The 22,013-nt window shown below is 32.5% G+C and overlaps 3 protein-coding genes across 3 annotated transcripts in view; 1 reads left to right on the plus strand and 2 right to left on the minus strand.

Annotated features, from left to right (window-relative positions):
• stan (Protocadherin-like wing polarity protein stan) overlaps positions 1 to 22,013 on the minus strand; it is a 128,468-nt gene that overhangs the window by 104,317 nt on the left and 2,138 nt on the right. The gene's annotated exons all lie outside the window — the stretch shown is intronic.
• The window catches only part of LOC149904408 (calcyphosin-like protein), a 57,134-nt gene that overhangs the window by 4,947 nt on the left and 30,174 nt on the right, over positions 1 to 22,013 (plus strand). The window lies entirely within an intron of this gene.
• On the minus strand, positions 11,822 to 21,959 carry LOC149904409 (uncharacterized). Its single transcript, XM_090107008.1, is given in 2 exon segments — positions 11,822 to 14,474; positions 14,477 to 21,959. Coding segments are annotated over 2 exon segments (9,540 nt in total). The 5' UTR covers positions 21,633 to 21,959; the 3' UTR covers positions 11,822 to 12,090.

Genomic DNA, 22,013 nt, shown 5'->3' on the forward strand with positions numbered 1-22,013 from the left:
TGGCGAGCCCATTGTCCTCTTTGTTTGAAGCGATCAAAATAGATTTTCTGAGGATTAGCAATGGACAGGGTACGGGAACGGCCATTTTTAGATAGGGCCCTGAAGATTTTTGAATGTTGAAGTATTATTCAGTAGAGCATGTAATAACTTGTATTATTTTCGGAGCTAAATTATCACTTCATTTATATGTAGTGATCAAAATTGCAGTGGTGATTAAAAATACATAATTTAACTTTTTTATTGGTGTAGGTACGCTTGCGTTGTCATGGTAATAACGGACATTTCTCTCACCCTCTTAAATTCTTAAGGGCTTGGTCTAGTAGTGCAAACAAATGCATCCTGTCATCCTATATGTAAATAATACAAATGTACTAAGGGAAAGTTGCTCCACTTAATTTTTAAAAATTAAATCATTCGTATGCATAATTTAATATTCGTAATAAGTACCAAAAATGACAATTTGAAACAATTTTCGTGAAAATTACACCGGGTGATTTTTTTTTATCAGTACACAAAATTTGCGAATACTTTCTATTGATATCTTCAACTTCATGTTTATATAACTGATCAACTTTTACAAAGAAATTTGGACGAAATATAAAAAAAAATAAGCTTTCCATACAAAATGCAGAACTCAATACATTTTTTTCGACCTAAGTTTCTTAGTGAAAGTTGTTCAGTTTAACTAATAAAACGGATAAACAAATTTTGTATATAATAAAAAAATGTAATGTTTGTGTTAAAAAATTATAAAATAGAAAAATACGCAAATGAAAACAAAAGATATATATTTCTGACTAGCTTCCGCCCGCGACTCCGTCCGCGCGGATGTCGGTCTTCGCGTCTTCTACAGATTTATTATATTATGTATAATATATAGATTTATATTGATAAACCTAATAAATCTTTTGCTAGCATTCTGATGCTTTATCGGTTGCACTGGATTTATCTCTTTTTTTTTCAATCGCTTGAATGATATAGGATGGGTCCTTGATGGGCATCGAATGCTGAAGTCTCGAATCAATCAATTCTGACAGTAGGCAATTTATGTAAAATCTTGATAATGGTCCATCATTTTATTTTGCCTAAACGGTACATAATTTTTTATATATATTCTATTTTTAACGAATGATTCACTCCAGTCCAAACAGCAAAGACTTTTGAAATACAAATAAGCAGAAGTCTGCTTATTTGTATTTCAAAAGTGTTATTTTTTGCATTGTATTTCAAATATAAATTTTTTTATTTTTAACCGCATCTTCCGCATTCATGTCTTTTGCCGGAATTAGACATTTAACTTCTACTAGTCCCATTTTCCCTTTTTGATATGGGAGTGTATAAAGTAAATTTTTTAGATATTTCTCGTTATACTTTTAAAAAGTTATTATTGTCATTTTGCTCATTAGGTAAAGTAATTTCGATATCAGTTTTAAGTTTTTTGATACCTGCAATAATAACGTCATAATCGCCTGCACATACTTAACGACTACACCCTGTATACAATCCACCATCCACATTCATAATGTTTTCCTGTCCTCCTCTCCTTTACGCTGTTCACCGATACATTTTAAATGAGTAAATCTGCTACCACTGAAGGATGTTTTATTGTGATCAGCAAATTTTCACCACTGTTGTCGATTATTTGTTTTTCATTTTTAATCAGCAATTGGGAATCATCAGTTTTGTTTTTTGCAGATTGGTGATGTACCCTAACAATACGTCGAAAAGGGAAAGCATCAACGAATTATCGTTTTCGTCCTCTTTTTTTATTCTTCGCGTCTCTGTTACTTGTGTTTGTTTAGTTCTCATCACCCACTGAATTTTCTATGTTATTGTGATCTTCCATTACATCTGAGTTTTGATGATGTGATGATAATCCATTCGTTTTAATATTGGTACTTAGAGTTGGTGGACTAAACTAGAAATGGCGGACTAAATTTGTCAGCGCGTCTGTAAGATCAGAATATAAAACCAACATCCTGTATTTAAGTTACAAAATTAATAATCAAACAACATGCCGCTACGTTGAAAATGACTAGAAGAAAAAATTAAAACACCTCGGCATATAATTTTGGAGTAAACAAATCATTTTCCCCGTATGGGGATTTCCCCGGATGAACTTGGGAAGTTCAAGTTCTCAATACAAGTTTAGATTATATTTCGTATTTCTCAAACGAAACGAAAATGAAGTTCCAAAAATGTTTATTCATTTTTGGAACTTCAAAAAAATATATATTATAAGAAAATTTATGAGCTTACTTTAGTTTTAAAGAAATATACATCCCTTTACTGACACCTCGTAAAATAAAGAAATTGTTGCCAATCACCTTTGCAATCTATTTGGTTTCATTAACTTTATGTTCGAAGATAATTTTTTTTCTAGTAGTTACACGCGTATTTTTTTCGTTTATTTTCCATATCGAAATCAAATGTTTAAAAATACGAATATTTGCACAAAACTAAGATAAAAATAATCAATTAACAAAAATATTAAATTTAATGAAGTAGAGCAACTTTCACTTCGGTATGAAGGAAAATCGAGCGTAGAGCACACGTCAGAACGCTCCGGCCCAAGGAGCGCGACTAAAGAAATTCGCTAGGATTTTTCCTAATTATTTTAAATATTTTTTTAATATTTAAAGAATTATCAAAATTCAAAAAAAAAATTTTTTAAAGGATTAATACTCATTGGTCTTCAACCAAGTCGAATAAATTAATGGAAAAAATAACTTTTAGCAGTATTTATCAATAGATTTTGTAAGGCAAAAAATGGGAAATTTAATGAATTTATAACGTTCTAATTAGGAAAATCATAAGTTTTTCGGAAATTGTATTCAGCACTTTTTAATAACGACTATATAAGGATAATAATGCGCTGATCAGATTGTATAAATTGTAATCGGTTGCAACGTAGTGAGTGCACAAACTTAGCTCGAAATGTCTTTGGGGGAAAGAGACTTATCTTGAAGGCCTGATTAAGGTAACATAAAGTAACTTTATAAATGTGAAAAAATTCACGCGCATTGCGTATATAACGCTAATTGATAAACAAGAAAAAAAAATTCAGTTTATCATTTCATTAGCCGGGAAAAAATTGTCAAATAACTTGTTGAAAACGCAATTTTGCTAGACTGCAGCCTTAAATGCATACTGAATACCGATTACTGATACTAAATATGTTTCTCTAAATACACAGTACCTATATAATTACTTGATATATCAGCTTTTGCGTCACCTGTATTTCAGTATCTTAGTATAAAATTATATTTTGTGTGTGTCAAAGTATTCACCAAGGTGAAGGTAAAGAATGATAGGTATTACTTAAATTAAATATACAGACGCGACGTGGGATAAACAAAGGCTCACACGAAATTGCCTATGCGTAAGCTAGACAAATTTGCCTTTTAAAATAAGAAAAATAGAAACACTCTATCGCTAGTTCTTCACATTACATTGAGGTCCTACGCTTAGAGATTTGAAAATTGGTTATTATTTTTACTGTAGAAGTCTAGTTGAATAAATAAACATTAAGTATAAGTACCTAAGTTTCAGTTTAGTTTTCTACAAGAACTACTTACAATATATTTTTGGGGTTGGCAATATATTTTTGGGGTTGGCAACATTCAATAACCAATTTTATTATTGACTTATGAGACTTGATCGAAAATGTATGATAGTATTCCCAAATTATTAACAAATTGTGTGTGTCAAGTGAAATTTAAACAATATTTTAAAAGAACAAATTTTTGTAGGCCAATATTTTTTTTTGTGAATTATAAATATATATGTACTTCTGATTCCATACCCCTATAATAAATAACCATGGGACCTTACGATGCTAGTTCGTCTCTGTGACCTGCACAACGTGTGAGAGATTTAACGGTCCACTGCTGAAATACGCCCGGGCCAAATGTTAATGCTTCCATATCATTTCGTGGATAATTAGATTTGTAGCAGCGCCAAGATATTTATGTATTTATTTCACATTAAAAGGGATTAATAGGCTGGCGTGAAATCAGATTACCTTTAGAGTTTATTGCTTATTTGGTTTCATTTAGCAATAAAATTAAAATAAGTAGGATTAAAGTATAGATTAACTGTATAGAACTATTGGTCTAAATCAAAGGGCACTGGGCAATGATTAACTTTATTCCATAGACCGTATAGATTTCTCTCCTTAAAGTTAGAATATTCGAGAATCCAAATAAAATGTAGTTTACCTACCCATGATACTATTATTTACAGACAGTTTTCTTGTCTTGCATTCAGCAAAGTATAAAATGTTGTATGAAAATTCACGCATAGAACTTTAAAGTGTGCAACTGGCGACCGCGTTGGCTACAAGCGCTTAGGTATACGACGGGATTTCCGCGGTTTACGTCACAGGCATATTAGCTGTTTCGAATGAGCGCCTGCAATTCTGCGCGGGAAAACCACACAATGAGTTCACACAAAACACAACCCTAATTGATCCGCTTGAAGTCTATATTAGATTGCAGGATTAGAGGCTGTTTTGGACGTACCATAGTAGTTGCAATTAACGCGTATGTTGTTTTCGCCGTTAACCTGTCTACATAGTCTAACATTCTCTACTTATTTGTAGGATTATATACTCACTAATGTTCGGTGTTTTAATGTTAAGGTCCCCTCTGTGGTTCTTTTCGGTATAATTTTTGAGGACTTTAAAAATTTACCTTTACGAGGCCCATGCCAACAAAAGGTGCAAGAATTTTCACCTTTTCCGGACTTACTCCGTAGGAATAGTTAAAAACTTTACAAACTATTGCAATTGCTATGGAAATAAAATAGTTAATTAGGGTTCCGTACCTCAAAAGGAAAAAACGGAACCCTTATAGGATCACTTTGTTGTCCGTCTGTCCGTCCGTCCGTCCGTCCGTCCGTCCGTCCGTCCGTCTGTCTGTCAAGACCCTTTTTCTCAGGAACGCGTGGAGGTATGAAGCTGAAATTTATATCAATTACTCAAGTCTACTATCCCTTGAAGCTGTGAAAAAATCAAACTTCTAAGCCAACGCAATCAAAAGATACAGCCGTTTATGCCTCAAATTTTCGACACATGCAAGGGAATCAAAACCTACAGGGTGCTTCCCGTGAATTCAGAATCTTGAAATTTGGTACGAAGCAACGTCTTATAGCATAGATAAAGGAAAAATTACGAAAACCATAAATTTTTGGTTACATCACATAAAATATTTTTTTTTAATAATTTTAAACTTACTACCCATTTCCTCATAAACGCGTAGAGGTATTAAATTGAAATTCATACCAAATACTCAAGTCTATAATACCTTTAAGCTGTAACAAAATAAAACTTCTATGTCAACGCAATCAAAAGAAACAGCAATTTAAGCTGCATATTTTGAAACTCGCAAGTACTCGCAAGGGAATCAAAACCTAAAGGGTACTTACTTCCAGTCGACCTAGAATCTTGAAATTTGGCATGAAGCAACGTTTTATAGCACACATAAAGGAAAAATTCCGAAAACCTTAAATTTTTTGTTACATTACAAAATATATATTTATTTTTTAATAAATATAAACTTATTACTTTTTTCCTCATGAACGCGTAGAGCTATCAAGTTGAAATTCATATCAAATACATACTTAGATCTAATTGCCTTTAACCCGTGAAAAAAAAAAATTGCAGGTTTGTACGGATAACGGAACCCTCGGTGCGCGAGTCCGTCTCGCACTTGGCCGGTTTTTTTTTTATCAAACAGCAAACCTAGCTATTGCAGAAACATGGTCCCCAATGACTAAATGTAACTCTATGTTATGCTTTGTAGATCAAACCGCACTCCATCAACAAGCGATCGTGTATACTTTTCATTAAAACTGAGACAGTAAACAATACAATACACGTGATCCCAGACAATCCCTTCGTGGGCTTTAAATTAAAATCCATTTACAGATAGCAAACTGCGCGGGAGCGTGCCCCCGCGCTTTCAACCCTAAATTTATTATTTCATATCGCTACTGCTATCAATGTTTAATACTTTTATGAAACTAGTTCGGCTGTTCTGCAATATTTAGTATCGTATGCGCGTGTTTAGTTTATTTCTAAAAGTACTGGCTTGTTTATTGTGAATAAGTTTAAACGAATTCCTTTAGTATATCAAAAGGTTCCTACCAATTCCTTTAGTGTATCAAAAGGTCATAAGTAAGTACTTTTTACTAGGTACCTATATAAATTGTTAATGATTACAGAATGCTTGATAAATTTAATAAATTCTAGATAATATATCTTTCCTTCTTTTTGTTCATTTTTTTGTCTCTTTTTAGATGTATAAGTTTTATAGTTGACCTCGACAGCTCGTTTTATTTTGAAACACAAAGGACGTAGTCGTACAAAATTGAATTTAATAAACAATGGAACGATACTTCGAGTATTTATATGCGAAATACAAAATGGTACTCAACGGGCACCGAAGCAATCACTGTCTGGAATTTTTAATATTAATCCAGGAGCAGGTATGGAATTTCAGGGTAGAATTTTAACAATTTTTCATAATATGAATTATGAAATCACATCGAATGGGCCGTGACCCGGGCGTTAATTGGTCACATATTTCGCTTTTGCCGCGCAAACTGCTCATGGTCACGTACGGATGATAATATTCCTGATTAATGGACGCCATTTCCCAGCGATTTATCGAGATTGTATTCTTTTAGTGAATCGTGCGTGATTGTCATTAATAATGTGAGAAAAGCTTGGTGTATTTCCTTTTCAAAGCAACGATTTTCTACTCTTTTATTGTCGTGGTACGAGTTTGTGGTATGAGTTAGTGATATTCAGTTCAAATAAGTTTACTATGTAGGTATGTTAACTTGTTTGTGCATTAACACATGCTAAACAAGCAATGCGGACTGTCTATGGTATGATGTTTGCTTATAATTTAGGTTTTCGTTTAACATTCCGCTACTTTATAAATTATAACATTCAAGAAACTTACTGGAGTCAATATCAGTTTTAGTGACGTAATGAATTTATTCTCATTCAAATTAAGTGTGTAAATCGTATTACTATCCGAATAGCATGGTTAAACAATCTAAATAGAGCCACAACAACACATTTCCTAAATCTCCCATTCATCGTCTTCAAATTGCCCACTATTAATCGTTAACTTTTTATCACGTCCGCTATCAACAAAAGATAAATTGCATCGTCTTTTTGCAACCGTTACGCATTCGTAGCGAGAATTCTCGAACGGGTCAACGACCTCAAGTGATCAATCAGAGATCTACAAAAACCTTGTCACTGGAACGTCGTGTGCGCTTTTGTAAACCTTTTGCATGTGGCAGGTTTTTTCCTGAGAATATATTTGTCTCTCTGTACAACGGTTGTAGACGTAGAATAATGACGCTTAGATCTTCAGAAGAATGTTCAATGTACGACTCAACTTTATGTACTGTCGTGAACAGATGGCCTCTGTGAGGAATGTCGTTTATCATACCATGTCATAGCACGCTGTAGGGACCCCATTTGTGAGCTTTTACCTAGAAACATTTATTTAGATACGCGTTTGCCTAATTACCAATTACGTGATTAAAATACTATATCCATTAAAGCTGCAAAGAACACAGAAGTTATTTTTTTCCAGAAATAAGAGGAGTAAATTAAATAGTAGGCGGGAAATTACAATATTCATACAATCCGACATTTACAATTTAGACGGCGCCATCTTCAACATAAGAACTGTTTTAAAAACGAATCAAGGGCGTGCTTGAATGGAAAATCTCATTTAATATTCATAGGGAGGAGTGGAATTGTCCGTAATTATTATTTTGGCACAAGTTTTGCTATAAAATAACGTAAACTCCCGTTTTTGTCGTAAACCTCTCTGGAGACTGACAAATATGTGCAAATATGTTACCTACCATATAAATTGAATATTATTTATTTAGGTTATTTATTTTGGCTAAGTAAATATGACAAGCAGGCAAATATTTTTCATAATAATATTCGAAGTAGCTGCAAACCCGTTGAATATTTGGATTCAGAAAAACCGTGTTTAATTATATCTCTACCTACACAAATGAAACAATTACATCTATAAAACCATAAGGATACAGATTACTGATACATTTAATTAGCTCAGAATTGTGTATATCTCACTCCCGATTTATTAAATTCTTTATTTTCCAGTTTCCACATAACGAACAAATTTCACTACCCTCTCAAATTTTCCTCGTTTTACCAATATAAAAGACAGCCAAAATAAATCTTTGGAAGTAAATAACCGATGGGGAACGCTAGTCTGTGTAAGTTGGCACGGCAGTTCAGTGAATCACCCAATCGATTTGTAGTAAACAAAGTTGGTGCGTAAATCTAATAGCGGCAGTACACATGGGGCCAAGGCGTTGGGCCAACGTGTTGGGAAAAAATGAAGGATATCAAGATTCCTGTTCACACATTGGCGTACTGATCATTCTGCATTGGCGCTTCAAAGATGGACGTAGTCCGTAGAAGTTCTTGCAGCCGCGGCAATTTATTTATATACAGTGCGTTTAATTATTACGTACATGTGCATCAATAACAATGAGTGTACTCTGCCGTCTGCGATGATACCATTTTCCAATCTCTATTGTCCTTTTTTTATAACTGTACTAGCAGTCCGCCCCGGCTTCGCCCGTGGTACATATTTACGTTTTCTCTACATAAAAACCATCCTCGTACTTCAAGGAATATAATAAAAAAAGAATTATCGAAATCGGTTCAGCCGTTCTCGAGTTATGCACTTACCAACACATTTTGCGATTCATTTTTATATTATAGATAAATAAAACATTATTATGTTTAGATTTTTTCAAATGTTTAAAATGTGTACATTTTACATTTAATTTAATTTTAACTACCTATAAAACGAAACTTTAAAGATTAGATTTTAGATATTATTTTATTAAATGATAATATTATTTATGTAATAAAGCACAATTTGATCAAAATCATGCTCATTGTATATTGTTATTTAATTTTTAAGAACAAGTAACTTTTTAATACTATTTTACTCATTTTATACTTAAATATATTCATTTTTTTATCGCATTGTATGAAAGTTAGATAAGAAAAACATCTAGAATAATATAATAAATAGAAAACAGAACATCTAATTTATTGAGTCATATGGTTTTATTTTTGTGTAGTTCATGCCGCGGATTCCAAATTATTCCTTCATGTCGATACAAATCTACGAATTGTAAAACCTCGGCGCCGCCATCGCTATCGGAACATGGTTAAACGTAAATTTCATTGACGAGTAACGACGACGAGTAACAACAAACTGAACAAGACACCAACGTGTGAACGCTGTTTGTGGAGCGCGCCAAGATCCTTTGATGTGTGCACAAAAAACCGACAACATTCGGTTGGCCTGCCAATATTGGCGCCAACTAGGCTAATGAAGCCAACATACCGCCAAGTAGCTCTCTACACGTTGGCCCAACCCGTTGGCCCAACACGTTGGCCCAATGTGTACTGCCACCATAAGTACTTTTACGGGCTAATGGTCACGTATTTGCGACTAATCCGTTTTGTCGACATACGCTTACGGTGCTACGAAAAATAGTTCGCAACGTATCGAATTGATGTATCTAATGAATGTTTGATTTGTAATAACAAAATTGGCCATTGTTATTAAAAAGTATTTAGATATTAAAGAAATATGAATAAAATGTAATTAGGTATGAAAGTTTAATTTTATCTAAACTTTTTGAGTAGTAAGCTTTGCACTACATATTGTTTAAAAATAATTAAAAGAAAACCCTGTTCAAAATATTACGGTCATTACAAAGAAAAGCAATATTTTTAACTCAAACGGCTACCTACTTATGTATTATCACCTGCGTATCACTAAAATTAATTATTTAGAATGTTTAAAAATTTCCAAACAATTTATAAATCGTGTAAGAAAACATGCTGCATGCTTTTAAGCAGTAACTCTATTATAATACGGTGCTACGTGAAACCGACACGAAGGATATAAAAGTTTTACGTACCTACGGAGAGCGTCGTAATTTTCACGGTGATCGTAAAGAGGCGCTCGATCCCCCATGTTGGAAGAGCATTTTGGCGGGAACCCTTTTTGGTTAAGTAAAAATTTGAAGGTAATGTATTTTTATTTTAAATTAATATTTCAGCATTGAATATAGCTGTTAACTATTTTATTTAATATGCATGTGTTTATTGTAAATATTGCTGTAATTAGATTAATTAATAGAATTGATGCAGATATTATGGTTTAAAAATTTACTGATATAATCTGGCAATGATAAATAAAATAAACAATTAAGTTTTCAATTTTAATTTCGCTTTTAATAACGAACTAGCTACTGAATCATCAAACAAATTCAAAATTTATGTATCCGTCTGATATTCATAGCTTTTTCTCTATCGGAGTAAACCTATTGGAAAGAGATAGCTACAGTCGCGTGTACAACGTTGTGTGGACGCAGGATCAATTCGATGACATGTAATTTGTAAACTGAACATAAACCCGAAATGACAGAATGTTAATCGAGTTATTGCGGGAGTATGCCAGTGCCTACGATTATATATGAATTTATGAGCATGTTAAATTTTCCGCATTAATCCAATTTTGTAAACTATATGATGATTTCAGTTTCTATATTAATATGCTGATGATAAATAATGTTATTATTTGTTATGAGATTATTATGCTTGTAAATAATTCGTATTCGTGTAAGTATGTAAAATAATCTTCTATTAAGATATAGTTACGAACTAATTTTTAGCGATGCATGTAAAAAATAGATTGTTTTGATTTATTGAGCAACTGGTAGCTATGAACTGTCGCTATTGCCTAATAAATCATAAAATTACCATAATCGTCTGCTATAAAATAAAATAGTAATAAAAAAGTTTCTTTAAAAATGCAACCTTTGACTTTATTCGTTTTTGTTTTGGGAGAAATTTAAAATTGCTTTTTCCAAAATAATAGATGGTAATTTAGCATTGAGATATTATTACTACGTACCTTGTACGTAGTAGGTACATAGTATGTATCTCAGTGTTATTTAGCAACTTTTATTTCTGGTAGAAGTTTTGTAATTGACCAACGGTTTGCAAAAACAAATATTGTATATAGTCTATGATATTGTGTCCCTTACAATTAGTTTATTAGTCAACATATTATAATTTAGCCCCACAGGAACTAAAATTTATTTTTGTACAGAACCAATCGCACAGTTTTGTTCTATACCAAGAACACTTCAACCCTAAAATGCGAGCCGAAATTCGATAGGTCAAAAACTTATTAGATGGTCCCAAATACCCCAGATCAATAGTGAGTGCATGTTCTGTACTCCCTCAGTACAGAGGTACCTACGTGCAAGGGTCCTCCCCTCTGAGTCATAAAGAGGGTGGCGGCCCTCACTTTTGAGGGTTTGGTCGATACCGCTCTCTTTTGTTTTCGCACTTTGAACGCATTGCGTCTCGTTTCGCTTAAACTCGATTGAATAGTTGGATAACTATTGAGTTGCTGAATGCTTGCAGATTACAGATTAGCAGTGTGAAGATGAACGGTTCTTGACAACTCTTGAAGTTGGTAAAGAAATTACGTTATTATGTGGTAAAAGTAAAGTTATGATATTACGTGGCACAAATATACTTTTGGAAAGTACTCAAATTTTAAATGCATTTTTTACAATATTTATAGTACCTAGGTACATATTTCATTGTTTTTTCAAAATTTTCTGAATAATTTTATGAATGTACTTAGTAAGATATAAATACGCAAAAAAATTTAAATTGAATATTAAAACTGACCATGACTAGGGCCAGAAAAAATGCACCCCAAATTTAATAGCATCGGTCATTGAACTCGGGGTGCATAGGTTATAAGCACAAAATGTTCAATTCATAATAGGGATGTAAATTACATTTTAGCTACTCATAAATTTATGTCCGAGAATAAGCTTCAAAGAAAAGTCTATTTTTCTTAGTTAAAATAGTAAAAACACGAAAACTGCAAATAAAATATACATAAAAGTTTATACCTCAAAATTTAATAATTGCACATATACCAAAAAATACAACAAATTTAATACATCACTTTAACCCGTACACAAAGTGCAACACATCACGGCTCTACACATTTCCATGGCAAAAATACAAGGACTCCATACAACAACAGCTAACAAGAACAACATTACATCCGCAAATTGACGCCAAACATTGAGAATTGATAAACAATGTGGATAAAACCAGGGACAACGATCATATATCCACATAAACGGTCTCTTCCTTAAAGAGCTCATGAAAAGATTACAATGGAAATCAATGCGTTCTTTACGCCGTTTTTTCTTTATATTGCGCATCCGTTTCTTCGGATTATTAATGTGGATTAAATAATTCGTCGCTGGATATTGTTCCAGTAAATCTGTCGCTGATTTTACAGTTTCCATTGATTGAACACGCTTCGCTACTCTTCTCGAAGTCGCTGCCACGCCACTGTCACTGTATGCATTTTTCAACGACTTTAGTATCAGGTTAGGATTTTCCTTCATTGATTTCATGTTGTGTAAAGTGTGTTTTGGATCTCTAACACATCTATATAAAATGCGAAGCAGGTCGGATACGCCTGTAATGCCCAATTTTGCAACATCTACAACTGATTCAGTCAATAACATGGCATCGCTTGCATCTTTTTTTATTGATTTTTCGAGTCGTAAATTTTCTTTAAGCCGATGTTTTCTTCGAATACTATCGTCCCTTTTTTCTTGCTCGGACAGAATTTTGCGTCTCTTCCGATACGCTATTTCACTTAATTCCCTTTTCTTTTGCCTTCTTTTCTCCATTTCTTCTCTACACGTGCAAACCATTTCACCGGGACTTTTTGTTATTTTATGCATTAGTTGAGATTCTTCTCCACATACCGGACTTCCACATATGCATGGTTTCAACTCTTTTGATTTCTTATCTTCTTGTATGCTCAATCTCTTTTCTTCAACAGTTTTCGCGCACACTTCACTTCCACAGGTGCATTTCTTTTTACCAAATTTAATACCTTGTTTTTTACTTACTTTATTAGATTTGTTTACAGTCTTTCTTTTTCCTAGACAAATACAGCAAACACATGATTCTCCGTGTTTCTGAGACTCCGTTTTGCCTTTAGGTGTATATAGTTCTTTAACTTTTTTATCAACTTCATCTTTGTTGATAATTTTTAAACTATCCGACTCTAGATAAACATCAAACAATGGTTGTGGAGATTCTTTTTTTATAAACTCTTTTTGCTGTATTTTGTTAATCAAAGTCTTTATAGGCAACTTTTCGATTTGTTTCATGAAAAAATAAAAATATTGTTTAAATTGGCTCTCAGATTTGAAACAAACTTTACAATATTTACATTTTTCATCAATACTTTTAGCACAATTTTCACATACATTTTTAGACTTTATTTTGTGGGCGTTTGTTTGTATAGGCAATCTCTTTTTTCTGTTTAATTTTCCTTGTTTTTCTATCGTATGAGGAGAATCCTTGAAATTAACCTTTAAATTTTTCCTTTCTGTATTGTTATGTATAGCCAAACATTTTGAACAAACAAATTTTTTATCATCAGTGGACTTCATTGCAGATTTCATCAGTTTAGATAAAGGTGCCTTATACTCATCGCCTTTTTGGAGTAGATCAGTCTTGAGAATCTTCAATTTATCCAAGTTTGATATATTTTTATCTTTATGCGATAGTTTAAGACTTTTTGAAGTCCTTACTGCAGATACTTCCTTTAAATGTTTTGATTGACGCTCACTATGAGAAGTTTTAAGGTCACCAACGCATGGTCCACATTTTAGGTTTACATCTTTAGTTTTTTTCGGAACTTTTTTATTCGACTGTTTAAATGGTTTTTCCTTGTTATTTGTAATTTCATCACATACTGATTCTGAAAATATTGGCTTTCCTGATTTCAAAGCAGCATTATTAGCACAGCGACATAGGTACCGTTTAATAGCGTATTTATTTGTTTGATTAGAGGAAGAAAATTCAGTGCAATTAAAAGCGTTTTGACTCTTTTTCCTGGTTAAACGTTTACCTTTTTGGGTGTTAGTAATGGAAGGCTTCACAGGGCGTTTTCGGGTTGATGCTTTACCATGGTTTACAAGTGTTTTGCTCACATTCTTTTTAAATTTGGTCGGTTGGTATGGTAAAATAGTTTTCATTTTGTTGGTATTTTTTTGTGATGAAGGTTTATCTTTTTTGTCAGAGTTTAATAACGCAGCATCAATTTTAGTACACACATTTCTGCATTCGGTATTAGTTTTCTTAGATATTTTCTTTTTATTGCTCTGAATTTCTACTCTACGAACTTCAATAACTTGTGAATAAGGCGCCTTAGATGCGATATTTTCATTTTTACTTTTTTGTAACTTCAGGGTACAAAAACATCTTTTTAACTTATTGACTGTGTTAGATCGTTTATTTGTTGTTTGACATTTTTAATTTGTGACTTTTTACTACGCACATTTGCTCGTAATGCTGGTATATTTTTGTTCTTTAAGTTTAAACAATTTGATCTGTCACATGTTTCATATTTACTTGGTTTCAAATCTTCTTCTTTAATATCTGACGTGTCAAGAGGAACTGGAGGTAGTAATTCTTTATAAAATTCGATATTAAGAGAAATATTTGAACCAAATTTGAGAGCTGGTCTATTTTCTTTTTTGAAATAATTACTAAAGCGAGGTATTTCCACAATACCCTTTTCTTGTTCATTGTAAGATTTCAATGATATTGTATCTTTTACTTGAGCTTGTACTTTTTTTGATTTTTTGGATAGTACTTTTGCTTCCACAGACTTATGTAATATTTTATCCTCATTACCGACTTTGTTTGTGCCTGTTTTTATATGTTTTTCTCTACATACTTTAGACTTACACTTATTTGGAATACACATTAAAGGCGGACATTCGTTAGAACACGTCATGTACGATATAGTAGTGGTATTTTTAGTAGATGTAGTTTTTTGTTTCGGTATTTCTCCTTTTTTCTTATTTCGTCCTGGCTTCTTTTGTGCATTGTGGCTATTATTCAGACGTGCTGCACTTTTATGAAATTGCAAAGTGCAAAAACATCTTTTCAGTATCGGATCGGTAACCGTACTGCTTGGCTGCGTTTTGATAGTAGATAATTGTGATGAATCATATTTTTTCACATTATGAAATGATTGCTGTCCTGTAGATTTATATTTAGGTTTTTCTTTTTTTGTACTTCCTGAATCGATAGCTTTTAAACGCGTTGGTATTTTTCGTATGGAATCAGGTGTCGACTTATCTTTAAAAAACTCTATATCAAAGCTAAATGATGAACCTATCCTTACAGTTTGCTTATTATTTTCTTCACGATCTAAAGAAACTGAATGATTTGGTTTCGAATTAGGCACAACTAAAGGCAATTCTTTCTTTTCTTTTGCTGGTTCTAGTTTTAAAGGTTTTGTTTTAACATTACGGCTTTTATGCGTTTTAGTAGGCGTAGAACTAGAGTGAGTCTTGAATTTTATATGTTTAGTCTCTGTTGCATTTTCACGTAATAATCGTTTCTGTATGCGTTTTTCACATTCGTATGGATCACATTGGCCCGGTATACATATACCAGGTTCACATTCATAAGGATCAAGTTTCCATTGTTTTTGTTTATGTGGTTTTATTTCTACTTTTACCATTGGTGAATGTTTTTTTGTATTGTCTTTGAGAGCACATAAACAATTTTTTATGAAAGAACTAATTGCTGATGCTGAAGATTTAGTCGTTTGAACATCTTTATCCACAGCTTTTGATACTTTATCCTTTTTCTTGTCCTTTTTTAATTTTTTATCTTTTTTGACCTTTTTATCTTTTTTATTTTTTTTCAATTGCACCTTTTCTTCCTTAATGTTGGCTTTCTTTTTGGTTTTCTTATCTTTTATAAGTGCCAGCGTACAGAAGCACCTTTCTAAATTTGATATTATACCAGATTTAACAGATTTGGATGTAGTTAATGTCTGTGACTGGCCAGCATGCAAAGATTTCTTATCTTGTACAATTTTGTGTTTTTTGGTAGCAGGTTTTGGCAATTCCTCTTTGTCTTGTTTTATATATTTGGTTTTATTTTTTCGAATTTGTGAATCATCATATTGTATTCTGGTACTATTAAGCCCTGAATCTTTAAAAAATTCTACATTAAAGCTGAAATTCGAACCAATTCGTACAACTTGTTTTTGTCCACTTTCAACTATAGGTTTAGGTATACTTGGCTTCGCTGTCGGTTTTGGCTCATCATCGACATTCTGAAATTGTATCTTTTTATGTTTTTGTTTCTTAGATGTTGGTGTACTGCCAGTTGATTTTTTTGTTCGAGTTTTTGTCTCCGTGCCCAAACTTTTAATTCTTTTATTTCTCTGTTTAATTCGTTCATAACAAACTAATGGATCACATTCGCCTGGTATACAAAATGAAGGCTCACATTCATATGGAAGAAGTTCTTGAACATCTTTTATATCTTTTGTCATCGTCTTAACATTTTTCTGTTGTATTTTTTTGACATTATGGATCTTTTTCTTTTCTTGTTTTTGCTTTTCTTTTTTGCGTAATTGTAAAGTGCAAAAACATCGTTGTAAAAAAGGTTTTGCATCTACTGACGAAGTTTTTTGTGGTACTTTTAACGTTTGTGACATTTGCGATTGGGACTTCAGATGTGTAAAATTCTGTTTATTTCTTCTTTCTTTGGCTACGGGGATTTGAGGAACTTTATTACTGTGCGTATACTTGTCAGTTTTAATAACACTTACTTGATTATCAGAAGGTGAGCTATCCTTATAGAAGTCAATATTAAAACTAAAGGTAGAGCCAATTCTCACTGTTTGTCTTCCAGTATCATGAGGATAAGTAACCTGTTTATATTTTGGTTTCACTATCTCAGAATTGAATTTCGGTTGGCGTTTTGGCTGTACATAAATTGCTCGGGATTTACGTTTATGTACCGTGCTTATCGTTGCACTAGAAGTAGTTATTTTTTTACGCAACACTGTATCGGTACCTTTTTCTTTGCGTTTCCTCTTATTAATCAATTCAAGGCATTCATATGGATTACACTCACCTGGTATACATATACCTGGTTCACATTCATATGGCAATAATACTCGAGTATTTTTAATGGGTTTTGTATTCTGTCCTCTATTTACCGTTTTCACACTGATTGATTCTTCACGCACTGTATTGGCAGTTTCTTTTTTCACTTTTTGTTTTAGCTTACCTTGCTTTTGTAGTTTCAAAGTACAGAAACATCTTTGTACACCTTGCAAAGCTTGAGAAGTTTTAGCCTTTACTTTATATAGTTTCGACTGTGATCCACTGTCTTGAGTATCAGAGTTTGTTTCTATTTTTTTTTCTTTTGTATCTCTCGTTCGCTTTGGTGGTTTTTCTTGGAAGTAAAAATCGTCATGATATTGTATTTTGCCAGGCTTATTTGAACGTTTTTTATAAAATTCAACATCAAAACTAAAATTTGATCCCACTCGAACAACTTGACTTCTATCTTTGGGCTTTGACATTTTCTGCACTGTTGGTTTCTTTTTATACTCGGGTTTCAGAGATACACTGGTTATATGTGATTTGGTGGGTGTTTCCTGCGTTTGACTACTAGACATTGATCTAGAATCTGTTCGAGTACCAGATGACTTAGAAATTCTTTTTTGTAGTCGCCTAATTATCAATTTTTGGCATTCATAGGGATTACATTGCCCGGGTATACAAACACCTGGTTCACATTCGTATGGCTTAAGTTTTCTGTTCATTACTTTTTTATTGTCTACCTGCATATTCATAGAGTAAATGCAGCTATTTAAATAATGAGCAAGGCCAGTTTTTGTTTGATTTATTGATACTGGATTAATGTAATTATCTTCAAATTTTTCAAAACTTTCATAATTTCCTATAACGATTTCCTTTTGACATTTTGTTTGATTTAATAAAAATTGGCGATGTGAAGATTTTTTAATTAGTTTTACATTTATACTTAGATCTGAATTTATTTCCAAAGATTGTTTGCCTATAGAATATTTTCTTTCTTGATTTAAAATATGCAAAGCGCTATTTTTTCTTGACATTTCATATTTTGATTGATTTTCAGAAGTATATTCTTCACTTTTGCCACATAAACCAAGTCGGCTCTGCATTCTACTACTTATTAAAGCTGTATGAACTGTGTACATCGTATTCTTAGGAATATGATAATATTTATCCTTATCTCTCCTACGTTTCTTATATAAATTAAGTGTACAGAAACATCTTTTCAAAATTGGTCCAACAACAGATGATTTGTTTATTTTTTTATTTCTTTCCATTTGTGTATCGATGTCATCCACTGTAATTGTATCTAATTTAATTCCCTTGTGTTTCACTTTTCTTTTTGTTTTACCGTCTAATGGAATCGGTGATAAATCTAACTGGGCTTCCTTTGCATTATAAGTTTTAGAAAACTCTACATTAAAACTAAATGTAGATCCCACAGATACTGAATTTCTTAATTTATTATGAATGTTTGATATTTTGGGGGTATACACGACCTTACTCAAAGGTTTGGGTTTTGTTTTTACTGAAACTTTCTGCACTTTGGTATGTGGCTTAGATTGAACGTAGACATCTTTGTATTTTCCGTATGAATATGTATAACTCGATGTCGATCTACTCTCAGGATTGATTGTACCGAGACTGATTTCTTTTGTATTATTTAAACGTTTCTTAATATTTTGAAGACAAATATATGGATCGCATTCTCCTGGAATACAAGTAAAAGGCTCACATTCGTACGGTTCAAGGTGGTAATAATAGCTCAAATTACTTCCTGTTTTAGTTGCCTTACTGCGCGTCTTTTTATAAAAATTCCCACTCGTTTCAGTCGCTGTACTGGACATCAAAGGCAGATTTTTATATTTCTTTTCTTTGATTTTTTTTGGCTTTTGTTTAATGTGTTTCTTATCTTTCATTTTTGGTTGTAATTTTAAGCCATGGAGATCAAAGCTTTTTTCATGGGTTTGTTTGGGAAGTGATTGTTCATTTCCTGTGTCCCTATAGAAATCTATATTGAAACTTATAGTTGAACCAATGCGCACAACATTGCGATTGGGTTCTGTGACACCATTTTTGGTTTGCAAATTTCCTTTTTCCTTTTTTGGTACATGCATTCGTATCGGTATTATAGCAGACTGTACATGTTTTGCTTTAGAAGTCTTTTCTTTGGGTGTAACGCTTGATGTTGATCTTGTTTTTCTAGAACTGGTAGTGTAAGAATTTTTTGTACGGATTCTCTTCTTAGTGGCTAACCTTTTATTTTGTATTTTTAAACAATGATAGGGATTACATTTGTTTGGCACACAAATACCGGGCTCACACTCATAAGGCAAAAGCTCCGCATTATGATATTCACTGTTAATTTTATTTCTATTAAAATCTCTAGTTTCCATTCGATATTGACCATTAATATTTCTTTCGTAACTTTTAAATGTAGACATTGTACCAGTAGATTTCTGAGATACTGATTTTCGTCTTTTTGGCTTTAGTTTCAAAGTACAAAAGCATCTCTTAAGAGCATAACCTTTCTGCTTTATATCTTTTATTGACTTGTTTAACTTTACCTGCGATCCCTTCTTTCGTTTGGACACAATTGGCTTTCTTCCTAAACGACTAACTTGTGTAGTGGATGATTGCTCAACATCAGTTCCTTGTGATGGATAACTCTTTTTTACTTTTGAATTTGATTTATTCTTAACAAATTGAATGTTAAAACTAGCCGAAGAACTAATTCTAACTGCTGGACGCGATCCCTTAGTTTGTTCAGAACTGAACGATGACAACGTTGATCGTGTCTTTATTTTTCGTTTGTTTTTAGAATATTCCAGGCCTTTTTCTTTGTTTTCCTGAGACCGGCCAGAGACCTGAGACCTGTTAGACCTGTTATTAATATTAACACCCTTCTGTGCATGTTTTGTGCCTTTGTGCACTACGATTTTATGGGCTTGAATGCCAGAGTTTGATTTTTTTGGCAATATATTAACAGTTACTTCTCGACTACTCATTTTTCGCTTACTGGAGTATCTATAGCGTTTATCACGTATTTTCTTTTTGTGAGCTTTTCTTTTTAATTTTTCATAGCATTCTTCTGCAATACATACTCCTTGGATGCAATCATTCTCACATGTCCAATCTTCTAAATATTGTTTCTTGTTCAAGTTTTCTTTAAACTTTCGAATGGAATCCTTTCTGATTTTTAATGCTAATTCTTTTTCAGGACAATCACATATAACAGATTTAATGCTATCCTTAGGTTTTTTCATTTTCTCTAGCGATTTGTTAAACTGCAAATCCCGAATTTTACGTCCTTCTTTTTTTATTTTAAATGACAATTCTTTTTCTTTTGCGGAAATATATTCAGGGCACTCACATATTACAGATTTAATTTTATCTTTAGCTTTTTTAATTTTCTCTAAAGATTTTTTAACCTTCAAATCCACTTTTTCATCTACTTCCTTCTTGGCTTTAAAAGCTAAATCTATTTCCTTTTCTGAAATATATTCAGGACATTCACATATTATAGATTTAATTTTATCTTTAGTTTTTTTCATTTTCTCTAGAGATTTCTTAACCTGCAACTCCATTACCTCACCTCCTTCAAGCATTTTATTTTTTAACTTGGCTTGTGACATTTTTAGTTTATCGCGCGACGATTTTGCAAGGTTCTTCAATCGATTTGTTTTAGTTTGGTATTCATTTACCAGATCGGTATCGAATGCCATTCTTTCTGGAAACTCTGTATTCCTTTTTAATCGATATTTCATCCTCTTAATTTTTTCCAACGATTCGTTAGTATGAAGCGCCAAAGACTCTTGTAGCTTTGTTTTAGAATCATGAAAATTGATCATACCCGCATCTATTTTATTTTTGAGGTTTGTTTTAGAATCCTCAAGTTTTTGTAAAGATTTTTTTGCTATTGCTTTGAATTTATTCGCCTTATCTTTTGTATCTGTACTTTCATTGCTATCTTCGAATTCCGGTTTTGTTTGAATTTTCGCTCTACTACTGAATTGAAACGTGCAGGTGCAAGGATCAGATTTTATATGTTTAGCTTTAAAGCGTACTCCTCTTCTTCTTTTAAATTCATATCTATGTTTTTCTGCCACATGTTTATGTTTGTGATGTTTCTGTTTATGGTCACCTGTCCGCATTTTCAACGAACAACTGCAGCAGCTACAACATTCACTAAGTTTTGATGATTTTATAGCAGCACCTTTATCTACTAAATTAACTAGCTCCAAAATAGCACTGCTTTTTTCTGTATCATCAAGTTCACTGCCTGATGAATAGTGTTTAAAATTCGCATTTTTCTGTAAACTTCCTGTACTATCTGTGACTAACTGAGCTCTAATATCATCATAAACTGCTCTAGTTCTTACCAATTTATCTAAAAGTTTTCTTTCTCGAAGGGGAATATATTTTCCATAGTAAAGACGATCTATTTTAGAGCCACTCACCAAAAACTTTTGTAGAGAATGACCATCAGTATCGCTATTGAATATACAAGACGTACAGGAGCAAGTCTGACTATGCGGTTTTCTTAGAGACTTCATGATGTGTTGCCTTTTCTGTGACTATGTGTAGATAGTCATAAGAAAAAACGCAACGAATTTGTCAATAAAATATCAACATTCTTCCACATAATTTGACAGATTATCCACTTGTCCACTATACAATAATTGGACATCTGTAAAGCGATCAAAAAGTTTAAGTTTAAATGTTTTTGATTAAATTAGAGTACCTAGATTATGTCTAATGATCAGGAAAAAAATGAAATCTCATTTATAATGTTCGGCCTTGATTTATACTGACTATAGATAAAAGCTAATAAAAATATTACTATAATTATCATCCAGAGATCACTTGCTATTACAGCTAACTCACAAATCTAGGTATGTACTGTAAAAGTTTCAAAATAATTTTATATCAATAAA

This window comes from Colias eurytheme, chromosome 11 (assembly GCF_061535395.1).
Source record: "Colias eurytheme isolate Ceu_HAF_F1 chromosome 11, ilColEury1 Martin Lab GWU primary, whole genome shotgun sequence".
NCBI lineage: Eukaryota > Metazoa > Arthropoda > Insecta > Lepidoptera > Pieridae > Colias > Colias eurytheme.